At 46.8% G+C, this 27,292-nt stretch overlaps 1 protein-coding gene across 6 annotated transcripts in view; it reads right to left on the reverse strand.

The window, feature by feature from the left end:
• Nucleotides 1–27,292, reverse strand: part of Prosap (SH3 and multiple ankyrin repeat domains prosap) — a 210,851-nt gene that overhangs the window by 22,397 nt on the left and 161,162 nt on the right. For 5 of the 6 annotated variants that reach the window (XM_070527390.1, XM_070527394.1, XM_070527395.1 and 2 more), the window contains 7 exons: nucleotides 26,664–26,820; nucleotides 16,584–16,655; nucleotides 10,904–11,029; nucleotides 8,305–8,485; nucleotides 6,439–6,740; nucleotides 5,165–5,447; nucleotides 1,062–1,316 (listed from right to left, as the gene is read on the reverse strand). In XM_070527390.1, the coding sequence (XP_070383491.1) occupies nucleotides 1,062–1,316; nucleotides 5,165–5,447; nucleotides 6,439–6,740; nucleotides 8,305–8,485; nucleotides 10,904–11,029; nucleotides 16,584–16,655; nucleotides 26,664–26,820 (1,376 nt within the window). The remainder of the gene's footprint in view (nucleotides 1–1,061; nucleotides 1,317–5,164; nucleotides 5,448–6,438; nucleotides 6,741–8,304; nucleotides 8,486–10,903; nucleotides 11,030–16,583; nucleotides 16,656–26,663; nucleotides 26,821–27,292) is intronic. The other variant, XM_070527391.1, reaches the window with a different exon arrangement.

A 27,292-nucleotide genomic window follows, 5' to 3' on the forward strand; every position in this document is an offset into this window, starting at 1 on the left:
TGGTTAAGATAAGCCAGAATTTTCGCCGACGACCTTGTTCCAGCGGACCACTACACACAATATGCACAAGCAGTCAGGTTATAGAAGTAAGACTGTCTAATTTTTTTTTTCTGCAACTTGAGTCCAAATTTGAGCTCTTCCTCTATGCCCGGACCAACTGAAGGCTGGTACATTTGCCTGATTTCGCGGAGGGGCGTGACATTTAAAGCGCACCTCAAAGAGAGCAGTACAAATTGGCATGAAAAAGACAATAAGGGGTCGTCAGAAAGACTGCTTCAGCATTTAAGTTCGTCCTACTTCCAGAAGGAAACCCCTTTGTGCTTTCTTTGTAACTTTCTGCCACCTTTCCTGAATGTTCCCTTTCTCTTTTATGAGTATTCCTCCACATTAAAGATTTCCGCAAAGTCATTTGATTAGACAAACCAGGCTCACTCTACGCAATATGCTTCTTGCTGACGAATAGAGGCTAGGTTGTCCACAGAACTTACCAAACCCCATCAGAAAAGAAAGAAAGAGAGAATTGCAGAATCCGAACAAGCATTAATTCTGCCCTAACAAGCAATTCATTTTCTGGCTGCAAACGTTAGTGCCATATTTAACTAATTTTTTTAGAGTTCCGATACTTCCCTACGGGAAGTACGTTGGGTCTGACTGCGCCAAAGCGAAGTAGGTGTACTTGACCGATAATGAAAGGGTCGCGAATATGGAGATACGCATAGGACAAGCAGGACGAGTGGGTGACAGAAACATTTATCAACAGTGTCCGAACAAGGGCAGGCAGCCTTAGTAGAGCCAACGTTTTACAGAAGTAAACTTCTCTTCGCCAAGACCCATGAGGACGAAGAGATCGTCTTCCGTCGAAACGTCGGCTCCAGCCTTAGGCGTCCATTGTTTGGCCACTGTTCATCGCATGGGACAAGCACTCCTTCATTCACTCCTTCATCCCTGCATGAAGGAGTGGATGGCACTCCCTTGTTTTCGGGAGTGAATCTTCGCAACCTCGCGAGCCCCGACTGACACGCTAACGCGGAACACAAGAGGCGATCAGTGGAGAGACCCACCGGTGGCCGACGAGGCCGCCGTGCCCGAGCTGCCCTCGGAGTCGTTCGCGTGCGACGAGGAGGCCATGGACGAGGCCTCGGACGCGGTGGACGCGGCCGATGAGAACGGGGGCAGCGACCGATTGGACGGGCACGGCGACGGGGGCTTGGCGCCCAGCACCACAAGCTCCAGCCTCGGGTCGCTGTGCGTGCGACTCAGGGCGGCGCTGCTGGCTCTCCGGCGAGGGTTGTACGTCGGCGGTTCGCGGTACGGCACTGCACGCGCCACACACACACACATGCCACAGCTCGCCGTCAGGTGGCGCGCGCATCTTCCGAACCGATGCCCACTGCTGCCACTACTACTTCTACCGCGTAGACTACGAGGGCGACTCAAAAATTATCCGCTTTCCGCATTGTCCTTTCGGAAGAATTTCAGAAACGCCGAGTAATCAGCTTTGAGCCCAAGTTGTCCTAGATTTCCGGCACAATTCGTCAGCCAGTCCCTATGCAGGATCCGAAGAAACCAGGGTCACGTGCGAACTTAGTGTGGTCGTCCGTCGAGGACGCATGGCCAGCTCCTCCTCGATGGCTGATACAATAATTCCTTCCGTGAAATTCTCGAAAAACTCACGTTGGTTCTTGAGAGAAGTTTTCCTCCGAACAGTGTTCAATGTCGTCGGCAAATACCAGGACCAACACACTCGTATTGTTACAAAAACGATTGACTGCACCTTCCTTTTGTATCACGTGAAATACAGATATTGCGGCCACCGATTTTTTCACTGGTGCTGCAGCTATTTTGACTTATGTTCATGCCTGCTCGGCCGTGACAAGTGGGTCAACTGATCTGAGAATGAAAAGCGAGGACAGAGCGGCCAATAGTATATGCAAGACAACCGGAGTGCGGATAACTTTTGACTCGCCGATGTACCAAGAAAAGTGTGGGTTCGGGATAGTCCAGTAGCAAATGCATCAGCGCACCCTCCATTTGTTTACCCAATAAAGAACCGAACTGTGAGAACATGGCACGTGTTGTGTGTAATTGTTGACTTTTTTCAGATTTTATTCACATCCTTATCGCTTGTACTCGTGCATGTCCGCCTTCCAAGAGAAACGAAACGGTTGATAGTCATGACTGTCCTTGTCCATTGTACTTTCATAGACCATTCTCATTTTGTCAACACTCATCACGCACAACTGCTCCAGTGTTGCCGACTGCTCAAGACTGCTGTAGCTGCTAGTTCCGGAAGCGAGTGCACTGAAAACTCGTCAAACATCTCTAGCACCTGCTGTTATCACTAAATTCTTGCCTGCAAATCTTGCCGACCACCGAAAGCTCTAGTGTCGGCAAGATCATGCTGGAAAGTCCATGCCGGGGCTTCCATTTAACCGGCAAAACGAAGGCTCTGCGCCAGTCCTACCCTCATCAATACTGGATCTCGTAAAAATCAAAGATACGCAGGAAATGTTCAGACATGAGTATCAACCTTCAGAAACTTCGATAGAAATCTTTTTCTAAGGGTGCGCTTCCTTTCTTTCTCACAAAAGTATGGCCTATCAAATCTCAGGGTTCTAATGAAACTTGTCAATATATCTTGGGCTTCTAACAGCGTCCTGGTTAAAAATTTGCTTCTGTGGTTCGACTTTTATCCCTCTGCTATAATACATTGCTTACAACTGTGCAAAAAGACGCAATATAAAATAAAAATGGCATACTCCCTCGCCATTTGCGTGTCTCATTCTTTGTAAGTTGCAATCGTTTTTACACTGCTTTACAGAACAGACCACAACAAGCCGCCTAAGATACGTACATCTACTCACATAATCACTTAGATTGAGTGCACTTTTCACGATATCAGAGCCAGGATGTGCAGGTCAATGGCAACCTGTTCATCACATAGCTGCAGCTACACGTATCAAGGCAGAACTACTGCAAGAATTTATTCCTACTCACAATAAATTATTCACACGATTGCGGAACAACTCTGAACAAGCTAACAAGTATTATTCTAACCAGTTATTTAGGCAAGTTGTAACTAAAACGTCTACAAAAATGTGTCTGCACAGCTGTGTCGTGAAAATGTCTTGCCTAGAATTATCATGAAATTTCGCCGTACGGAACAACTTTTGTTGATCTAAATACAATGTTTTACCGTAAGCACTGAACTTCTGCTTTATCGTCTCAATATTAAGATTTCTGCCAGTTGTGGCCCAAATTAAAAGATCTCACTATAACCGCTGATGTGACGCATCGTGTGAGAGACCTAGGCAAGCATATTGTGATACCCACGCTTGATGCGCATAATTCTAATGCCACTCGTAATACAGGAAGATATTCTTGCACGCTTCCTAAGGATACAACTTTTTCGGATCACGCGTATATGGCATGCTTTAACACTAAGCAGCTTTCTATCCTTATCATAACATTATTTATTTCAGATATAATTGTCAATGTATTTCCACCTCATTAATGACATAACTGTATAAGAAAGTTTCGAAATCCTAATCGAAGGCCAGTCAAAATATTGACAGCTTTGCGTACAATGAGTTTATAGTGAACAAGATTCCACAGGGACATCCGAAGGTCTTTTTCCGTTTCATTTGAATTTCGTAGTATCTTTTTCACATTCCTTTCAAAGCCCCTACTAATATCAGTTTTATGTAACAAAACAAATGAAAGCAGGCATGGTTTACCGTAAACAAAAGAAAACAAAATGGCAATGAGTGAAGCATGTTTCTGGATGCTACATTACATGCATGTGTATGGGCACATATACATGCATCATGAAGTGAACAAAATACATGAACATGCCATGTGTCATGCATTTTTCGACGCGTGTGCAATCATGTGCATGTGAATACCCAGTGCAAGACACCTTGGATTTGCTTCCCTAGACAACTGCACATGAACCATACTTTGATATCTCCACCAGCAGTCAAGAATATCAATCCTGCACGTTTATGATTAAGTATTCACGCAGTGGCTTTTGCTTGAATATACATTAATTATTCGCTCTTCGTCCTTTTTACAAACCCTATATCCCCCACCCCAGTGCAGGGTAGCAAACCGGAAACTCGTTTTTGGTTAACCTCTCTGATTTTCCTCTCTCTCTATCTCTCTCTCTCTCTATACAACAACGAAGTTAGTGCATACTTCAAATCCTCAATCAAATCATATGGCACAGGCATCTCAATTTTGACAGTGAACGCCTTGATAGTTTATGCAGTTTAACTAAACATAACAATATTCCAGCATTTTTTATGCTGTTATGACTAGCAAAAATTATATGACCTTCGTGCATACCCATAGTTGATGCGCATAATTATAACGCCGCTAATTATACTCACAATACCAATAATACTCTGTCACGCCACCTAAGGATACAACTTCTCGGATAACGCGTATATGGTATCCTTTAAGGCTAAGCAGCTTTTTATATTTTAACCCTCGTTTGTGGGGATGGGGACATGTTTCTAAGCGACAAGAAAAAGTTAGCTTCGGTACATTGGCGTTCTTCGGCTATAGTCATTGCTAAAGGCATAATGTATAAATCGTACATTTGTACCGCTAGCTTGTGCACAACGCTCCTGAAATACAGCTGGCCTCAAAAATTCAGAAAGCATGGGATTTGGCAAAATGGCGAGTTCCCGCGATACCTGCTCCCATGGGCTTGAATTCAAAGTGTTTATCTGCATTAATAATTGTGACCTACACAGTGATACCTCGAATTAAGATACTCCTGCTAACAAAGAAGACATTCCCATTTGTCCTGGAATCCGCGGCACGTAAACATTTGCAGCTGACTGCACATCACTTCAGGACTGCGGCAGATCTTAGACGTATCAAGACTGTCCTCGTCCGAATTTCTTGAAATGTGGATGCCACTGCTACGTTCCAGAGCTTTCTTCCCCCCCCCCCTCCCCCTTCGTCAAATCTGGTTTCGAGAGCGATGCTGGTTTTCTAGTATTTGCAGTAACCAACATCACGGCAATCCCAGGAGCAGAAGCAAGGCTCTTGCACTGTGTTTTTTTTTTACTGGTGACAACTAAGCAAGGGATTCGATGAGCTCCCACAAGTATACGTCTGCGCATGTGCGGACGCGATGGCGAGATCAACGCACCGACGTCCTCGGGCTTGTGATTGCGGATGACGTCGGCGAGGGCGAGGTTCCCGGCGATGACGGCGACCTGGTAAGGGTTCTGGTTGGCGTAGTTGAGGGCGGCCGGGTCGGCCCCCCGGAACAGCAGCACCCTTGCGCAGCTCTCCCGGTCGTTGACGGCGCACACGTGCAGCGGCGTGTTGCCGCTAGCGTTGCGCGCGTTCATGTCCGCCCCGTAGAACAGAAGCTGCTCCAGGTGCTGGACCAGGCCGTGCTTGCACGCCTGGTGCACCTCTTGCCAGCCCTGGCGCGATGGGAGGAAAGGAAGACGCTGCAGTCGATCTGACGTCACAGTCAATCTGACTTGATAGAATGATTCGTGGAGTCTATATAATGTCCCCAATAGAACTCTGCGGGCGCCTACAGGAGACGCCGAAACGCAATGCTCGGGGTTGATTTTATCTTTATTTTTTTGACCACCTAGCATTATTTCAAGTGCACAAGCAATTTTGCACTCCACTCAGATCGGTATCAGACCACACCGTGCCACGGTCGCGAATAGGAGCCGATCCGTGGCAAAACGCCATGCCCTCTGAACCACGTCGCGAGTTTGACACACATTTCTACGAACCTGAACATATATGGAAGCTTTGTCCGCATCGGTGTGTAAACCGCAATGCACCTGTCTTTTCTGCTTCCTTGGTCCTTTAAATAAACGCGCAAAGAAAGTATCAATGCATGCACACCTCTACGTACTGGAGGCGAGGTGCCCCAAGAACGTGGCCAACGTTCCGCGACAAGTCCTGACAAAGCCTGCAAACAACTAGGCTAAGTGGTTCGTTCACTGGACAATGCGAACCAAGAGGTGAAATCATGTTGCAAAATTGCAGTGAAAAAAAATAAAGCGGCCGTAACCTGCATGCACTCATCCTGCCATATAGGTTAGCACATGGAGGAGTCCTACACCAAAGCTTACAGAATATATATGCCGTGTATGCCGTATTATATCATGTGCGGTGTTGAGCTGATTAAGATCTGCGTCGTGTTACCCTTATCATTGTTATGCTTTATCTTCATTATAACTTTTTTATTCATTTATTCCGGTGAAATTATAGTATGAAGGGTCAGCCGAGGTGCTCTCTTCCTCAAGCTCTCCTCAGAAACCCATTCATAAAAGAAATCTAAGTAGAAATGTATGCTAGAAATATTTGTCTTTAATTGTCGGTATTAACCTGCAGGTCACAGTACAAGCAAGACGGCATTGAGACAAGCCGGGAACAGTTCGCAGCACATACCTGCGGATCGGCGACCCCCAGCGTAGCGTGGTCGTGCAGCAGCGTCTCGGCGAGCTGCGGGTCGGCGTTCCACAGCACCGTGTAGTAGAGCGGCGTCAGTCCCCGGGCGTCCTTGTAGTTGGGCGACGCGCCCAGGTCCAGCAGCGTCTTGAGCGCCTCCAGGTTGTTCTTCTCGACGGCCCGGTGCAGCGCCGTCCGGCCGTCCTTGGTGCGGTAGTCCAGGAGCGCCCCGCCGTTGACCAGCGCGATGATGACCTTGCTCGGGCTCTTCAGGCCCGCGGCCAGCGTCAACGGGGTCTCTGCTTGTCGCGAGTTTTCGGGAGATCAAATAAAAAAGAAAGCCGAGGTGAAGTTTCAGTTACGAAGGCTTGCTCACACGGGGCTAAGCTGGTTCCGGACCCCGTGCCTCTCTGATTACCGGTGTCTGCATCAGTATTTGTCACTTTACCGCACAGTACATTACGACACCCAGTGGCTTGCCATACTTGAGGAAAATCACTGCTGGTAATGCACGCAGAGCGACGATCAGGGTGCTGCAACGTGAAGCGCTAATCGTGGGCAAGGACTGTCCGACAACAGGCTGTGCATTTTTGCTGTCCTTTTATTCATGCTTCACGCTACACACCACTGCAGAAAAATTGGTTGCTAACCAGCCAAAAGTGCCACTCTTTTAGGTTCAACAGCAATCAAGGAGCAATGACGTTCAGGAGATGCCACCGTTGTGCATAAGCAACTATGATATGCTGTATATTAAAAATTGCAGAGACAATGGCATCACCCGGAAAGATGGCTCCGATTACGGATGAATCAGGAAGTCACTGCCTAGACACGCCACACCGAGCTCACGTCACCCAATCTGTCACCTCTGTCGGGGCAACATCCAACGCTGACGAGCAGCGATCAGGTATGCGTAGATCTTAAAGTCTTGTTTTTGTCAGTTCTCATCTAGTATTCCAGACGTATGCCACCGTATTCAAAAGGTGGAAGGCTCGATGCTGCGAAACGTATTTAGATGGTACACTAAACACCTATTCGGTATGTCTTTAGAAGCAGCCACAAATGGAGACTCATATATCGACTTTGATACAAAATGTGGGTGAGGCACCGAACTGGACCAAAACCCGTCGAGTAATTTTGCAAGGACAATGTACTGGCTATTCACTTCACCAAAAATCACTACAGGCAAACCTTTCGTTAAGGTGACTATAAGTTTGGTAGATTCAACGACATTCTCACCAGGTTACCAACATTGGCGCGGATCCGTACGCCCTGCAGACGGACGCCTCTGCAACTATAAATGACCTTTGTAACGAATGATTCCGCATGTCCAGGCCGTATTCCTACTTTTTATGTTTATTTATGTGAACGCGTCTACAGTGAAGTCCACTACAACGACTTTGCTTTGAACAACGAAGAAAATTAGGTGCCACAAACAGCTTATCTGTTGCTTAGCAACGAACGCGCGTAATGGCTCCGCGACTGCTCTCCCCAGCCGCCACCGAGTGCAGTCAGCACGTAAGGAATGCCGGTCCACACCACAGCAAAGACGCGGTGCGTGCCGTGACCCTCGATGCAATAAGGTCGGTTGGAATCGCACATTGCGTAAGACAATGTGTAGAGAAGGAAAGCAGGGACTTCGTTCAATTAAGCATATATCTACAGAATTCACGTTGAACAAATGTTTTCTCTTGCTGAATGCGCTTACGTTCTACTGGGATCCACACGGTGCACGATCCCTTCGACGAAGTTACCTGTATAACGAAGAATTTCGGAAGGTCCCAACCGCTTCGTTATAACAGCGTCTAGCGGTAAAACGATAACGCACGCACTCTCGACCGAAGGACAGGGCGACGAGGCAGCGCTCACCTCCCGTGTCGGGGCAGTGGAAGTTCGGGTCCAGGCCCCGGGTGCACAGTTTGCTGATCTTGTCCACGTTCGAGTTGGTCACGTGATCCAGCATCCGACGCAAGTTGGCTCGCGTGTGCAGCTGCTTGATTTGCTTCTCTTCCACGTTGATCATCTTGTAGACTCGCCGCTTGTAGCGTAACTGTGCGAAATAAAAAAAAAATTGTGTAGAAGCCGCGGTGTTTCGATGAGCTATGACACTGACACACAGAATGCGGGCATCGTTGACGGCGAGGCGAGAACAATTGAATCGACGAAGGGGAGAGGTGACGAAAGCGGGCGTATCGGTAGAGGCTCCCCGGTAACGCCAGTGCACTTATAAATGTTGCTGAGAATAGCAACAATCGGGGCCTGTTTACCGCAGAGGTATTACAGCGGTACGTCCTTACACTGATGTATTATCAGTGTAAAAAAGGACACGGCCGCTCGAACAATTAATTAAGAGTTTGAAAGTGAGATAACAAATAACTTGTATCTCTTCCCTATCTTCACTGTCCGTCAGCTTCATGCGGTCTGTTCAAAAACGGTGGTTACGGAGCGATTGATATCAGAAGAACATGGGCTGCTTTTTTCCTCTCCGTTCTGAAGCAAATAATAAACTAATTAGTATCAATGAAATAATTACTAAATAAAAAAGTAAGTGATAACGGAGACAAAGATAATTCTGGAACGCGGAGTCCACTCGAAATCTAATTAACGTCTCTGCGTACCACTGTCGAAAGGTTTATATACATTGCAGCATTCAACGGTAGTTTGACGTGCTGAGCGCGTAAATAAGGTATAACTACAAATCCGCAGTCAGAATTCACGATTTAGAGGCTCTAACGCTAAAACCATATAAATTAGAAATTAGAGAGGCAGGAAAACGTGCTAGTGCTTAACTTACGCGACCCTTCGGTGTGAGCGCATAAATACTTTTTGTATGCCAAAAATGTTGAACTAACAGTGGATAATTGGGGACAATTATTTGCTAGTTCGCCAAACGTTCTCCTTGTTTCCGCTCAAACTTTGGAGACACCAAAGTGCATATTTCGATCTCAGCTTCTGTACCGCACGACGAAATTAAAAGGTTAAGTGAACTTCTAGGCCGTGAACCATCACTCTCTGCTAGCAAGTAATCGAGCGTAAGGCAAGGGACACGCATGAAACCAGGCTTGCAAAGTGCTGGTGATCACGCATAACCTACTTCGGGCTGTGGCTTGAATTTGCGCTTTGTAGTAGGCCGCGCTATCACTTTATAATTGGACTCAAACGGACGCCAAAGAGGATTGAAGTTAGGTTAAGGGTGGTAAGGTGAAGTTCATTAGACATTTAATAGCAGATCAACAGCAGGTCAATCTCACGGTCAGCAGAGTCGCGCTAAGTCTCAAACGTGGCAAGAGCGAAGAGGCACGGTGACGTCACACTGCTGCACCGGTTTCTCGTGACGTCAAAATTTCGTCATTGTCTTATCTGGGCTTCAGAAACATTTGTGAATAAGAACGAGATTACACGACATCCGCGGTGAGTGAAAGTCCAATGTCAAAAGTACAAAGTCCGCTACGTCACAAAGAGGCCTTTGGTACCACGGGTCAGGTCCAAAATTCAAAAAGCGTAGTTTGGCACTGCGTTTCTGGCATAATATTCAAGTGTCCTCCACCAAAATGTGAAATGTAGCCTACAAAGGACTACCTGACAGATAGTCTAAACTGACAGCGTTCCTCGTTATTATCTCTTCGTATTCGTGTTTCGTAGCCATTCTGAGAGTGGTGATGCGTCTGTTATAAACTAAATAAACAAAACAGAAAAAAAGATAATGAAGCTTTCTTATATTATTTTCAAAACACTTCTCATGCCGAGCCTGCTTATTCTTACCTCTAGGGTGAATCAACTCAGGCTTGTTGCCGATATATGGTAAAACTCTGCGTATACGACCAACGGGAATAAACAGTGAGGGAAAATTTCGTAGTCGCGGAAAAGGAAAAAAAAAGCCTTGCCCTAATAAAATACAATCAAAACACTTGTTTTTTTGCTGGTCGTAACAAAACTGAATTCTACTTAAACCCCTAATTTTTTTTCTCCACGAATATAACACAAGGCACAAGCTTGGTGTCGCAAAATCAGCAAGAAGAATATCGTATAATACGCCGGATCTCCGATAGCTCTCGTCTCACTTCCCTACGAGTCGACACTTTTCAATATTCCGTCACAAACACTTGACTCCCAAACAGTTCGACAAGGGTAGCATGGCCTAGCCCGGCGTAAATGGCTTCAGCCACGCGTTCCAAAACAATATTGTAGGTTAGCACATTGAACAAAATAGACAATTAACAAACTCCTCGAACGCAGCGTGCTTTACTGAGCACCGAGTATAAGCGCAAGTCTCAACTTCCGGGTAGTGCTGTTGAATTTGTTTTATTTATGTTATTACGCCGGCATCCTTTTGGCGATTACCATCAGGGAAGTAAGTGTGTTGTACGGTTCTCGCACGTCTTGTCAACAATGGCCTAAAAGTTCACCGTAACATAAATGTACCTTAAAAGTTTACCAGTGACCTTGAAAGTAGAACCTATGCACTCACCTCTAGATAGGCGACAGCGTCGGAGAGAGGGTAGTCAGCGATGGGCCGCTCTTCGTCCAAAAACTTGCCGGCTTTGCCGTTCACTGGAGGGCAGTAGAGACCGTAATTGAACCCTTCCTTCACCTCCTGCAGAAAAACACATAACACGTGTTTATGCACATAACTCTTTTAGTAGTAGGAGTATTAGTATCAGTAGTAGTAGTAGTAGTAGTAGTAGTAGTAGTAGTAGTAGTACTAGTAGTAGTAGTAGCAGTAGTAGTATAAAATAGTAATAGTAGTAGTGGTAGTAGTAGTAGTAGTAGTAGTAGTAGTAGTAGTAGTAGTAGTAGTAGTAGTAGTAGTAGTTTCACTGGTAGTAGACCGCAATGGGTCTATCGCACATATACGCACTGCGAATTTGGCTAAACATCATTTGGTAGTAATATTAGGAATTGGGATATATATAAATGCAAATAAAATGTAACAAAAGTGTACTGTATGCCGCTTAGAGTGAAAAAGAAGTTAGGAGAATGTAAACTGGTGGAGCTACAGGATTCGATGAAAACGTGAAAAAGTAATGTAAGGAAATTGAGCAAAAAAAGGAAACAGTACAGTCTGAATTTGACATTGTCACCGCGTGGAATCTAAATCAAATTTCTCAGTGGATGAGCCAACCTTCAGTCACTGCTTTATTATTTCACTTCCGCTACATTATTGTCATCCTGCCTATAACTAAACTTTGGCTTCTGTTCGTGGACAACTAAATGAACATACACGTTACCAAAAAATGATGCCGGATACTGCCTGTCCCATGAGAAACAGAGATAAATCAGAAGCCACACAACACTACAAAGGAAATAAAAGATAGACTAAAATGTGACACGAACACGACAAATGCATCAATGATAATATGTCACACTAAGCAAACACATATTAAAACGTCAGAAACACTACGCATATACTTAGAACACAAAACGGCACAACAGAAAAATAATGCTAACAATGATAACTGCTTCAAAGGGCAAGTGAAATATACCATCCAATGTTATTCTCACAGGACGAAACACTAAAGAGAGAGAGGAAGAGAGAGAGAGAGAAAGTTTATTACAGAAAATGCAATGAGGTCGGCTTGAGCTACTATGTTGTGGCCTTATATACTCTGGGGGGGGTGGGAGGGGGGGGCAGTAAAAAGGAAAGACTACATCCTTTTTTGGTTTCCTACGCTATTGGTCGACGATAAGACTGGCAGCCAAGTAAATATCTTAGAGCAACAAATGCAATTTATTTTCAAGAATAGAAGAATGGCCAGGCGCCCAAAGGCATTTTGACCCCTTTTTTATTGGACATATTGGCGTCGCCTGACACTGTTCACGAGACTCGTTTACTCCCGCAAAATTTCGAGATAGTGCGTGCTTTACGTAGTTATTCATGTCCTGAATCTATACGTAGTAATATATGTCAGGACAACGGTTTCAAGTTTGAAGTTTATTGAATACTTAGTGTAGATACAAAAATATTGATATTTAGTGCAGAAAAAGGTCCCATAGTGTAAACACTGTAGGGGGACCTTTTATAAAGTTAAAAAAACGCCAATACTACTTGACAGCAAAAAGCAGCCAAAAGCAGCGAAAGAACCACACTTCTAGTGTATATTTGCTGCCCTTTTTCTATGGGTGCGCTAACCGTACCCTGGTACGTGACGCAGCCGTTTTAACCGATACTTGAGCTTTGTTTCTTCATAAATGTTAAACTACAGCTAACAATGAGTTTGCGAGTGAATTGCGCTGTGAGTGCCGCACGAGTGAATGCTTATCTTGGTCTAGCGCAGTTGCTTATTGAAAGTCAGCAAGAACTTCGTAAAGCTACCTCCCGTTTTCACTCGCACACTTTCTGTTCATCCATCGCTCTGTAACCTCTCCCCCCCCCCTTGCCCAGTTACGCTGATGTACAAATTATTTTATTTTTCAGTTCGTGCACTCAAAATTCGTCTTTGTAATTCGGTAGTAAATGAGTACTCTATCGCGACCATCGGTGCTCTTCTGGATATGATGGAATTCCGACATATTTTCCCAAATTCTTCGTCGTGTCAGTTGTGATTAGCTCACCGGGCTGCCAAGGAGCTCTGTGATTGACTGAAAACGCCAGCATGGCGGAATTCGACAGTGCCCAAAGTAGCACACCAGCCGATGGGAGAGAGTATTCCAAACGCTTTGTTGCCCAAGCACGCTCGCAGCTTTCGAAACTATGTCATGGGACGCAATTCTGAAGAGCTACTACATGAAAAAAACTGCGGAGTACGAAAATCATGATCATATTTCCGTTTGTTAACTGGCATGAAAATATGGCGTTTGCGTGCTGCCTATGCATTATGAACGCCAGCCGAAGTGCTTTGGGTTGTGCTTATGAATCCCAGTTTAAGGTTAGAGAAAACAGCACCACATACTCAGATGAAGAAAGATCACTGCAGATATACGAATACAGCTGAACATTTTCGCTTATAGGTTGTGTCCTGCGAAACCACCACAGTGGCTCCAGCTGTTTCTCTCGGTTTCCCTAGGATGTTCCATCGACACCTTGCTGTAGCAAAAACTAGAGCAGCAGCCGCTGGCGAATTCCGTTCCCACTTTATGGCCTTTTATCAGAGCATTCCTAAATACTCTATCAAAAAAAGAAACAAAACACCTTTCTCCTTCATTTTCCGAGTGCCGTCCGTGAATAGCCACGCTCTCACTGCGAAATCTGAGCACCGGCTACATAACGATTACTTTTCCTCGGGTTTGTTCATTTCTCATCACACGCCACTGCGAGTGGTCGATACTAACGATACGGAAGCCCTGGCGTCATTTCAGTCAATGACGAAGGAGCAAAGAGAACATAAAAGGACACTAAAGTGAAAAATGATTTCTTCTGCATCAGTAAATTACAGTTCTACAACACCAAAAACACCACCCTTACAACGATAAGACGTTTGGTAAGTCAGAAAAAGCGCAAGAATGAAATACGGGTGGCGACGCCTACTTAAGTTCCCGCACCTGGCGGCTGTGACGTCTTGGATTTTGATGGCATCTTCTAGGGCCTACTAATTATATATAGCGGCACAGATTGACTACATTGTGTTCTAAAGGAACCAAATATTAAACATGGCAAGTTTTGGGAACCTTTATTCAGCCAACGTGGCCGAAACGCGAAAACATACTTTGGAATCCCTGACGTCACGCTGACGTACCGGCGCTGGGGTTTCGGCGCGAAATTCAAATACTGATACTTGGACCTTCATTTTATCATCTAATAATCAAACTATTTCTTTCTTTAAATGACTGCCTGCAGGGTTCTCAAGAAATGCTTCATTATTCTAAACTGATTTATTGTTGCGCTTTAGTGTCCCCTTAACATGGAAATAATCCTTGTAACACGGCCGCTGTCGTGTCATAACGTAGATTGTGCCAGGTTTCGCTACTCATGCTGGTTAACAGACAATGAGAAAACGAAACTTCGTCAAGCAGTGCTAGCTGCGAACGTCGATTGCCTGACGCGCTCTTTGTAGCCGCGAAGGCCAACGCGTGGACCCACGTGACACAGGTGCGGTTCATAGTGTACTCTAAACTACGGTAATTTCGTTCCTCTCGCGCTTCTCGACATGATAGTGCCATAGAGTTTTCATCTAATACTAAGAATAGATAGGACCCGCCGTGGTTGCTCAGTTGCTATGGTGTTAGGCTGCTGAGCACGAGGTCGCGGGATCGAATCCCGGCCACGGCGGCCGCATTTCGATGGGGGCGAAACGCGAAAACACCCGTGTACTTAGATTTAGGTGCACGTTAGAGGACCCCAGGTGGTCGAAATTTCCGGAGTCCTCCACTACGGCGTGCCTCGTAATCAGAAAGTGGTTTTGGCACGTAAAACCCCACAATTTAATTTTTTAATAGATAGAAGGATATCTAAATGGAAATTTCTGTACGTGTGCGACTTACATTGTATAGGCTGTAGAGAAAGCGTTGAAATGATGTTCTAGCACGCGAATTTCTGTAAAGTTCGCCTACGTCTCTCCGAGCGTCGTTGAAGCATTAGATGGCATTATAATTTGACCGTCCGCAAAATTCAACGGACCGAAATTCAGCGGCACGAAAATTGGAGGTCCAAGCTTCGAACTTTGGTTTGAGCCCAGTTTATGACCTTTGGTGTTAGTTAAGGCAAAGTTAATTAACGCACAGTTCATTAAAATACAGTTAATTCAGGTACTCGCACCCACGACCTTCGGTGGGAGTCCAATGCTCGACCTTTGGCGTTGATTAAAGCCAAGGTGATTAAGACCTAGTTATTAACACACAGTTAACCAAGGCACTAGAACCCACGAACTTTGGTTACTCAATGCGAAGTTAATTAAGCTAGAGTTAATTAATGTTTAGTTAATGAAGACGCTCCAGCCCACGACTTTTGGAGCGAGAAAAGAACTAATAGGGGGTAACAACGCATTCGAATAAGAATGTCAAGTAATTTAATTAATGTCTCGTGAGTGCGCCGGTTTTCGCCTCCATCCTCTTCAGCGTATGCTGAAGTGACTGCCAACTCCTCATTTCAACGTTACTGTAGCTCATTTTCGTCATATTTCCACAGCCTTGCAATAACTATTCTCATTTAGCGCTGTGCATTGTATCTGCATTGAAAATTACGAGAAAAAATTTATTAGTTACGAACGTGTACGCTTGACTGCTACAACGTTACTGCTACAATGCCGCTCTACCGCGCACCACCACTTCAGAACAGTGAACAATAGATCAAGCATCAATGCGCTTATCAACGCACCTATGCGAAATCGCGAAATGTATTTATGGACTGCGGGTTATTCAGAGGTTGGTCTAAAGCATATGTCTAAGGACTTTCGCTTTACCTTAACGACTCTTATGTTGAAACTTGGCCTCCGAGATTCGTCGGCGTGCTGACATCGAACATCACCGGATCTCATCGGAGGCCACGGTTTACACATGCCTAGCACTTTGTCCACAGCTCCAGCTTTTGCATAAGACCATGACAAACAGTTACTTCATTTTTATAATTTTCCTTTATTTTTTTATTTTCTATTGCGGTTACGTAGACAGTGCAAAACGAAAAAAAAATACTGAGACTAAAGACTCGCCATCTGTCGACTATGCAGTGAAACATGACTGGCGTTCCAAGTGATGATGTTCGACGCACGGTCATCTCGCCGCAATAAATCAAGATTAAACTAATCATTTTGTAAAGTGACGAAGTTCGTTATCTTTCTTAATTTTATTTTAAGAACACAAGAATACTACCGCCTCAGTTATCTGTAAAAGAAGCGAAGGGCCGTATGCAACCAACCAATGTTCTCGAACACTCATGATTTCAATGCAGAATTGCCGTTTCCTTTCCTTTCTCAGCATCTTCGTTCAGGCGAATTGCTATGCTTTGATACCAGTACAATTTTCTCACTTTCGCGAATGCATTTTTGTGCCGTCACACCTTACTCTGGAGGCGATGTCCAGGTTTAAGCACTAAATTAGAATAGCGATGTATGCAAGTTGGCCTACGTTCGTGGCGTGATTGCAGAAGTCTAAAGTCAGCTCGCGTGTTTGTTTGTTTTTTCGCTAACCTCACGTTTGTCTTTCCGCACTTATATAGGTTCTTTGCGCTGCAATCGCGTCATCAACACGCAAAACAATTAACCAAACCAGATACGCACCTTAGGCAGCGACGAGATGATATGCTGCTTGATGTCCCATATCAGTTCCTCCTTCTGCACGTGGAAGCATTTCTGGGCGGAAAAAGAGAGAGAGAGGAAAACAGGCAATAAGGTTAGTGCTACAACGTTCGACGGCTAGGACGCATGCCACGGAGGAGCAACCGCGTTGCAGCCAAAACACGTCACGAAAGCACTTCCCGTACGCCTCTAGCAGAACGACAGCGGCGACACCTAGGGTACAATGAGGACGAAAGAGGCGTGCGGCACCGAGCAAACATCGGCTTGTCTCGCTGGCCGACGCTCTCTCCAATATTCACGACGGTGAATAATTGACGAAGACGTTCCCCGCAGGCGGGCAGCAGGAGAGAGAGAGGCTTGGCTCCCGAAAAGTCGGCTAGGGAGGCACGTCAGTCCTACGGAGGCGAGGACGTGCAGTATTCAACGCACGCACAGTTTGGCTCCGTGTCGAGCACCCGCTAGCCCGCAGGAGGATAAGAAAAAACTATTAGCACCGCTGTGGAGCGGGAGCCCGAAACTGCCAGTTCCTCGGCGAGCGTCGTTTAGCGTACACGGCTTGATTAAGTTTACCCGACAACGTGACGGCGGCAAAAGCACGACAGGGTAACTAAGTCTTTATGCAAACACGCCCAAGGCAGGCAAAGCTGCACGTCCGCAACGTCGAAGGTGACAGAAGCAGCAACGATTGGGCCCCCGATTTTGCTGGCACGAAGAGCTATAGACTGTGCTAATTGAAAGAAACGCTAGGGGCTGGTTAAAGCGCGGCTGGTGGAAAGGGGATGAAGTAAGGAATTAACGAATGCAAGGCTTTCACGGAGCCAGTATACCGTAGATCGAACAATGGATTCCTTGTTCTTGTTTCCCTTTTCTGTTTTCCCCTTTTCTGTATTTCGTTCGTTTGTTTGTTTGTTTGTTTGTTTGTTTGTTTGTTTGTTTGTTTGTTTGTTTGTTTGTTTGTTTGTTTGTTTGTTTGTTTGTTTGTTTGTTTGTTTTCAGGCCAAGCTTGATACACCAGATGTCAACTACTGCGCACAATCGCTTCATACGTAAAGATATGACTCGTTTAAGCCACTTGATGCACGGCCCAAGCGCTAATGCATGCGTGAAATGCCAACAATATGTGAAACAAGATGCGAACGTTACGCATTTCCATTATTACTTCAGCGTAGTATCTCGTTGCGCCATTTACGCACACACTCTCTCGGTTAGGGAAAGCTTGTTTCATTTCCACTTTCCCTGATTAGCCCTGTTAGTTTCTCTTTGTCTAACTTAGCAGCGTCATCTTTTTTTCTTTTCTTACCTTTCGTTTCTTTTTATATTTTACGCTTGTGTACTTTTATAAGGGGGCTTTCTTCCTTTAATGGTTTTTTTTTTCCTGGTCTTAAACGCATCTGAAATACAAGTGTGCTTTTCTTTTTGCTTTCACAGTAAGCGGTTCAAAACGCGGTCATTTTCGGTGGTAACATCTCGCCGACGAGCCACTTCCTCTACTTGCGCCGCCGTATACTATTTGTTGGTGCAGAGCCAATCACGGGAAATAAAAATAAGAAGAAAAAACCAACACGCGATAGCGTTACGCCCGATATCGCAAAATTACTGGAGATGCAAATTTTCGGGGTCTTAGCATGCACCCCGAAATCACCTTTCGCATACGGAATGTTTCCGAGTGTCCACTTGTAACGTAAGCAAGGCGATCTAGATCCGGACAATTTCGTTCCTAAAGAAAAAGCGAAAAAAGAAGGAAGTGAACGAAATAAAAAAAGGACATAATCACCGGCATGACACCAATACAGTTTGCCAAACGTTACCTCCCAGTGGTAGCGATATAATGCTGTCATTACAGGTCATAAGGCGTTGACCGTACGGAAGCAAAGACCTTTCTGGGCGTTCTTAAAGTATTTTCCGTTTATTCGGATATCGGCTGTTAATTCTAGCGCCTAAATGAAGCGATTCATGGAAATTTAACGGGACATAGAAGGACCTCCGCATTCTGCAGGAACCATGCCAACGTTATTCAATTGCCACTATCGATGTTCTTGCGCGCCAGAAACGCTAAATCTCCTTTCGCGAAAACCCGTAACGCCTTTTCTTCGGAGATTGCTGTATCTCTGTCTCTCTCTCTTTATGTAGTGCATATTACATACTTCAACATGGTAGGGACCCCATTACACCTTTGAAATCACGCGGCTCGTCGGCCTGGTTCGCGTGCCGCCACCTAACGGCGAGCCGGCCATACTACTTCGGACACGCTAGCGTGCACGCTCTATGCAGCCCGCTGCTTTTCTTTTCTTTCTTTTTTTCTGTCCGCTTTCTAGTTCAGTGAAGGCGCCAAAGATGGCGCTGCAGTTCCGTCTTTCGTCGCGTGTCGAAAGCTATTAACCGGCTTCGGCTTAGCAACAAGAACTTAAAACACATCGCGGACAAAGCGGTCTGTGCAGGCACCAGTGTGCCTGACGCATTTGCAAGTGCACGGCTTCAATTGAGGTCGAATTCATTTTTAGTGCTGTCCAATGTAAACCGCCGCGGATGGCCTGCGCTTTTGAATCTCGACGATTTCACGCCCGCGCCTAAACATGCCGTCTGCTCGTCCAGTCTCGACGCGCTATATGAGAAGAGAGCTTATGGCGTGCTAACTAAAGTCAATGGACCGCACGGGTGTGGTCGCCCGTTTCTGAACAATGCTGAAAGAGAGAGAGAGAGGGAGAGAGATGGGGGGAGGTGTTGCGGTGCGGAAGGGCCCTAGAAAACAGCTATCTTGGGACTCGCGCGATCGGCGTGCCGGGAAACACGCCAGATTGGAGGGGGCGGGGTGGGGGTCGGAATGGGAGGGGGGGGGCGCACATTGCTAGGTCATCGCGGAGTAATGGTTTCGGTCACGATCAGGCGCGACACGGAACATGCGCGCGACGTTTCGCCAGACGCGAGAACATCGAGGAAGACACGTTCCCTTCCGGGTTAAACATCGTTTGACCACCTCACCACCCCCCCACCACCCCTCCTCACGGCGTGGTTAAGTATAGGAGATATAACGACGTGAGCTTGCGGTCTCCGCGTTTTGCCGTAATGGCTGAATCCCAGGAAGTGCCAGGCATTGTAACTCGCTTTGCACGGTTTATTCTCCCTACAAACCTCAACGTAACACGAGGACAACGTTTTATCGATTAAGGCACTGCGAATTATAGGTGCTGCTTTCGTAGAGAGACAGCAATATTAAGCTCGGGATACACAGCGAGCAGATGGCGCTGCGCACGAGATTAAGGCCTAACTTGGTACGGAGAAATATATGAAGGCCACTTCGACTGTCAAAGTGGCGTCGCGTCATGTCACTGCGCAGCACAGACGGAGTAGGCTAGGAAATTAGTAGGTACTAATGGGTCGCGTTCATGCGACGCATGTATATACGTATTATCTGTAAATACGGACAAAGTTGTCCTACACTCCAATGTGGCCTTTAGGACTAGCGCTTTTTTTTATGTTCCGTAAAGTGCAACGATGCGGAGGACACGGAGCCCTTCGATCATGAGGTCTTGCCAGCACCTCTGCGTTGTGACTAGAGGTCCGTTTTGAAGCACACGGGAATAAAAGGGTTGTCTCGCTGTTTTTAAGAACTAGTGTTCCCTGAAGGACTGCAATAAACTGACCAACTTGGACTGGCGTGATTTTTCTGTAACCGAAATACTTCCCCCATGATGGCTTCGCCACGCCATACGCCCGCCCTGCTGAATAGAGGCGCTCTTTAACAGCCCCACGTGATTTCATTGTGGAAAGCAAGCCAATTAACTTGATTTGTACACTCCCGCTCACTCTACTATTGCTGAGCGTTTGCCTTCACGTCTATTTGAACAGTGACAATGCATAATGAAAATGCCAATGCATAATGGCATAATGACAATGCATAATCTGTGACGTGTGTGACATCACGTAGCCAAATGTATTAAATGGGGCCGAGGATCGCTGAAGCCGCGTCAGTGCGACGTTTTCCTCTACCTCCTCCGTTTATTTTCTTTGCAATTGTAAATCAATAAAGAAAGAAAAGAAGCAAGAAGTAAAATAAAGAAGAAGATGCGGACGGCGTCGGAGGTGACAGCGAGACTGTCTCGTACGTTACATCAGTCAGCTGGCGCAACGCAAGGTCTAAGGGTGAGACGTGACTGGAGATAGAATTGATCGAACAGCACCGCATGGGCTTCTTCTTCTCGGTTAAGGGAATGGTGCGGTGGGAGAAACTGTCTCGGGCTACGTCGGCAACGTTCTAGCGGTCAGAGTAGCTCGGTGCTATGCGCTGGTGCGTCGTCTGAGTCAAACAGCATCTTCCAAAGGCGCTCGGTGAGCGCAGAGGCTGTTAGGACTAAAGCAAGGGAAGCCTTAAGCGTGGGCCTTATTTCCCGCAAAAAAAATAAAGAAAGAAAAGAAGCCTGACGCGTGTGTTGTACGCGATCGATAGGTGCTCGATACACGTCACTGCCGGATAGTTAAAACGAAGGGCAGAAAAGAGCGAGCACTGTAGTGCGAGTATGCTCAAACGGCGAAGCTGTCTCGCACGTTCCCACACCGCGCACGCTTTCGCCGCAGCCATAACAACATGCCGAAAACTGCACGCAGGTCACACCAGGGAAGGACGCCGGAGGGAGCTCGACGCCGCGTCAGGCGCAAGGACAGAGCACCCGATAAAGTAGTCGCACGTGTATGTGTGCAACAAGGGGAACTAAAACTGGCAGGTGTCGAAGTTCTGTCGCTATTTACGTAGAAATAATACTAACGCCGGGACAAAAAAGAGAGGACTAAGAGAGAAAAAAAAAGTGTGTCACGGCTGCCACCCGCATTCGATGCGGCTTTCGTGTTCGACAGCTCTGCCCCGACGGAGTGCAACGACGGTCCTCTCTAGTTCGACGGGCAATTCGGCACGCGCCCTCTTAGAACGTCTAAGAATTATTGATATTTCTTTTTGTACAGCCTTTTCTTCAGCTGCGCACTTTCAAGAACGTGACGAACCGCTACAGTTCGCGACACCCTAGTGTATGTAGCGTGGGTGAACTCTACGAGAAGCCGAAAACGCTGTCTCGCTGAGTTGTGTTAGATGACATTGTTGAACACGCAGATGTCATTCATTCATTCATTCATTCATTTCCCTACTACCCTGCTGAGGTTACCATGCCGCTACTACCTCTTGCCAAGACGGCATTGCTGACTTGACAACAGCCGGCTTGGCGGACGGTTTCGCTTCTGCACAGGCGACGGAGGGGCGAAAGTGCTTCATGTCAGAGCTATCGATGAAACTGCAACGAGAGCAGTAATTACTGCGATATTTAGGGACATGACTGGACTGTAAGAAACATAGATATTGGGTTGAAAGTTCCAAGGGAACACCTCAGAACGCACGACAGACGTCGTATTGATGAATGCGGAATTTAGCTTGACCCCGCGCGCGACGTTTCTCATTTAGCGAGCACCGAGGAATAAGTCACCGCCACACAGCAAATATGAACAAAATTTATATATATATATATATATATATATATATATATATATATATATATATATATATATATATATATATATATATAAGCGTATACAACAAACAAGTAGAAAGAGCTAATTGAAATTTAAGTTCACCCGCATGCAACCAGAATCAGGTAGTTCATACGGCGGACCAGACCTGCCTCTCAACACCCCCCCCACCCCCCCCCACCCTAAGCACGTCGCTGGGTTCAGTCGAGACAATATGCAGATTTGCTAGATTTCTCTACTTTCCAATAAACTAGTTGTACCTTTGGGACCTTTTATGTACAAGAATTACGGGTTTTCAATTTCTTGGCATTTTTTGGGGGTTAGTCGAAGCATCGATACAGAGTGCCGTAATATTGTAACACTTTGTCTTGTAGAAATTGTTATGAAGCTAGGCTAACTATTTTGTCCCAGATGCTGCGCTAAAACGCAACATTCCTACACACTGGTATACAACTAAAGACGCCTTTCATACCACGTTGGCTGTTTCTCTCAAGTCATCCCATACGCCACAACTACCAGATATCCAATAATCTCGCGTCAACCCATAGGTTTTGCGTGATGTCTCATGTGATCGTATCCAAGTATTAGAAATGTGTTGTATGATGCATATGAGTGTGTAAGCACGGAGTTTAGGCAATGTGGCGACCATTTTGTCGCAATTGACTATACTTCTTCGCTAACTTTGCAGATTTGTCACTACTCTTCTTTTTTTTATAGGAATGGCACTGATAATCCTATCGACAAATCTACGCTATGCCGCACGCAGCAGCCAGTGCACCACGCCCTTGCCTTCCCGCTCACTGCACGGAATTACTGAAGCGCGAGGCACTTGTCGCAGGGGGCGTGCACCTGACAGGAGCGATCGCCGCGGGCGCTCCATTGTGACCACTGAAGGGCAGTGCTCGAGCGAAGCGCATAAATCACTACATTAAGAATTAAAAGCGTGCAGGGAATTCAATGAACAGCCGCTCTTTTGTATCGGTCCTCAGCGAGTTCAATGGGGGCAAACACAACTCCCGAGTGTTGCAGTCCGCCGGTCACAATAGCTGCTATATGTTAAACATTAGGGACAAATGAACGCTGTGAACGCCTCTCGCTTTGAAGCGTTACCGCCTGCGGCTTGTTCGAAAGGTTGGAAATCCACTTACAACACACCGCCGTTATGACGATAAAAACGGTCAGCAGGGATATCTTTTTTCCTGTACCAGGCTATATACAAGAGGCTGGTGGTGATAGCGATGATAACCGTGCTGATCGTCTTAATTATCGCGTTATACCCGTAACAGTGCCACTGACGAGTGCATGATGACGCAGCGAAATCTGGCGGGAGGAAACAAAAGAGAACTTGCGCGTCGCGCACAACGTTTCTTATCGGGTTAAATAAAGCGTAAGCGCTGTTGAGAGAGGTGCGAGAGGTGTAGCCGAAATGCAAGAGGTGTATGTCACACCTCTTGCATTTCGGCTGCGTCAGAAAGAAGAGGACAAATAGAGGGTCAATTCTTCAACGCCAGGTAGAAAATATGCCCCCGCGCACTTTAATGTGATTTGCAGACTCAAAAATGAAAAAGGGTGTAAAATGTGTCTATAACTCTCACCGTTACACCGTTTTGCAGTAAGGGTTATGGACAGATTTACACCCCTTTTCACATTTAGGGGTGTAAATTATTTTACGGTGCGTTTCATTTTCGGTGCCGAGAAACGGAAACCTATATTCTTCATTTGCCGCGGGCACGCAGCATGTAATCAGGGTGGGTTCGGTTGTAATATAACATTTTAGTTGCCCGCAAATTTGCTTTGACGCAGCCACCACATATGCTTAGTAAACAAGTGCGCTCAGAAACAGTTATGCAGCAGCTGGCTCTAAGGTTGCCCATCAGAGTAAATTGGCGCCACTTGCGAAAGGAACGTCAGGTCTCGTAACGCGGTGTATCTCAGCCTGTTTCCCGCAGCTGCCAGCTCAAGTGCTCGCTTTACGCCGGGCGCGAGCGTTTTTTCGTGCGTTCCGGATCATTTCTTAATCGCCGTCGAAACACCTCGGCCATTCTCCACAAAGCCCTCACACTTTGTGGACTGGCGCCTCGCACACTTTTGTATAGGTGTCCGTGGGGCCGGTGACGGTAACTGGTTTTTCCCGGCCGCCCCGCCCTCCTAAAAGAAATGGAACAGTCCGATAAATGATGTTTAGGTAAACCGCCGCACCGGTCCTCCCCCGCAGTACACCGCACCGTTGTCTGCCATTTCGAAACTCGCAGCTTTCCACACGAAACCGCGTTTTCCACGCGTCCGTAGAGGGCAGCGAAAACCGTGCCGGCACTCGCAACTGGAGTAAGGCGAACACACAACGCAAAAGCGCACTGCAAACTCAGCTTTCCATCGGGTCCTTTGTGCACTGCCGTGAAAGAGCCACGCGCCGTGACTCGACGTTTCACTTTCGGGCGGCCTGTCTCACGAACAAAGTGTGACACAGCAACAGCGATATCCAAAGAAAGGAGATGAAGAAAGAAAGAAAGAAAGAAAGAAAGAAAGAAAGAAAGAAAGAAAGAAAGAAAGAAAGAAAGGGCAAGCCATACCCGGGAGGAACAACGGGACGCAACGGCTCCGCGCCACCATTTATTTCTCTGCACGCAACAATGCACCCGACGGGCGACCTCGCGGGAACGCGCGAATTTTCTGGGCGGCTGCACGACACCGTTTGCGTAGGGGGCGTGTGCAGAGCGCGCGCGCCCTCTCTCGCGAAGCGGTAACGCACTCACCGCCGCCGCCGATTTCCGCGAGCGTTCACACAACGGTTCACACACAGACGCACGCGCGAACGCCTGGCTGGGCGAGACATTTCGCGCCACGGAATTTCGCGGGCTCCGACGCCCCGCAGTCGGAGCGAACGTAATACGCAAATGACTTCGGTGGGAGATTTGGCGGGCGCTATATATGTATGTATAAGTCGCGCTTCTCTAGCACCATGCAGTAGGTTACGGGGCGTTTGAGGCAGCACACATATAGCTACAGCGTGCTTACGCCGCCACGGCTTTCATCCGCTCTGGCAAATTCACTCGGAACTGTTGAAAATGACAGCGACTTAATATGGCGCCGGAACTCACTCACCCGCCGGATGTTTCTGGGCGCCAGAGTGGCAACCCTTCGCAGTAATACCGTAATTTTAGCAATTTTCGTCGCGTATTACCTTGTCCATGTATAACTGTAGGTGTTTCTGCAGGCAGATCGCCCCAAGCAAATCGGTCATGAGATATTCTCATCTTTTTCTTCCTATTTTAATATATTTGGGTTTCTGTAATCACTTTTATTACGGTGCTCTTGTGGCTCTTGCCTGGCTGTTCACGAGTGCTGTGACTCCCACCCACGAGCGACGTCGTTTGCGCTTCAAGCTGAACCACCTTCGAACAGTCGCAATGTATACTGAAATCGGCCCTGCTTAATAAACTAAGTTTGAGTTCTCACGTATATCTCTTCCTGGCCTATGTTAATATATCGTAAGCAGGCTATACGGTAGAGTGCATGCCCGTTCCTACACTTATTTCGAAACCCCTCCTCTTGATGACAAGTCAGAGAGAGCCGCTGCTTTGAGGGCGGCATTGTGGACGCCATCTAGTGAATACGTGCTCGTCGCTACGGTAGGGCGTCGGTCTTATTATGCGGTCTACGGGAAAGTAGAAATAACCCCGAAAAATGATCTATCGCCATGATGGTGCAAACTTTATCCCTCGTGCTTCCTGCAGCAACGTCCACTATACCTGTCTCTTTCTGTGGGACCGTTTATTAAGCTATAGCGCTGCAAACATGAACTCCAGCTACAAACAAGGCTGCCTTACCGCACTGAAAGCTGATCAAACTGGGTACTTCACGTTGCTTGGGTATCCATGCCTGTGAACGTAAACCGGTTAAAGGAAAAAATAGTTATCGCGTAGCACACATAAAGTGATAGTGTGCCAAAGCAATTAATTTAAATAAAACGGGCAGTTCGATCCGTTCGATTTACTGACAAGGCCTGCTTGAGCAAAGCAAGTAAAACATACGGTGTCACTCCACAGCGTGGCTGTGCGGCAGCGTAGCCTGACAAGACGTTCTTCGCCATCCATCTATTGTAGCCGTAAGCACACTTGCCGCAGTGACGCACACGCTCCAAAGAGGAAGCCGCGACGCATTCCCTGAAAGTGATTGAAGCTCGCCCAATGAATGCCCAACGTTGGGCAAAATTGATCAATGTATACACAAAGTTGCACAACATTCCTTCTACATTTGGCAACGTTAGCGAAACATCGGCCACATTGAGTCGTACTTAAGGTGTAGTGCAAATTGAGCTAATTACCCGCCTTCAAACTGGAAGCTGAGAAAGTGAAAGAGCGGCTGTTCTGCCGGGGCAGAGAACACACTACGTCCTTGAAGAAAGCATTCCGGCGTGGGTCCCAAGAAACTCCTTAAATCAATCCACTTAAAAGGGTTTCGGTTATCCTCACGCGTCGCCGCAAGTGGCATCAAAGAACAAGGAAGAGCACAGTCTGCACAGGTGCAATGAAATAAATAAGCGACCGCCCTCACCTGAATGACAAGGTCCGGCACAAAGACCTGCAGCGGCACCAGCTGGTCTTCCGTGGTCACGGTGTCATCGACGGTCTCCATGGCGACCGCCTTCATGACCGTGCCAGCACCGCTGCTAGAGCCCTCTGGCCGCGACAGCCCGCAGTTACGCCGGCGCCTGCGCAGAGAAAACAAGGGAATTCACTTTAGCCACCATTGACACGCACCCACCAGAGCGGAGAGCCCGTCTGCACTATGGGCGACGCACCAATACAAAAATTTATTTCGTTCTTGAAGTACAGAGCATGAGTGGACGCAAAAACTTTAATGAATGGGAAACATCGTTTCCTCAAGACCAGCTCTGTAGAAGTTGCACAGCCTTTTCGCAAGCATCCCAAGCGCAAGCGTCCATATCATGACTCTTGTGGACAACCTGCTCCAAGCCGACGTGTTAGCACATCTTTCAGATGACTGTGACATGCCAGCAGATTTCCCAAGAGGCACTGAAGCCTTCCTCTCCTTTCGACAAGCGGGACATCCGCCCTCTTTCTGTGTGAGAGTTATAGCCCTATGGGTTCAACACCCGTCGTTAAGGCTGGCTCTATAATCCCTGCTCCGCTTATCGCAGACTTACGCAGAGAAATTACGAA

This window comes from Dermacentor albipictus, chromosome 10 (assembly GCF_038994185.2).
Source record: "Dermacentor albipictus isolate Rhodes 1998 colony chromosome 10, USDA_Dalb.pri_finalv2, whole genome shotgun sequence".
Lineage (NCBI taxonomy): Eukaryota > Metazoa > Arthropoda > Arachnida > Ixodida > Ixodidae > Dermacentor > Dermacentor albipictus.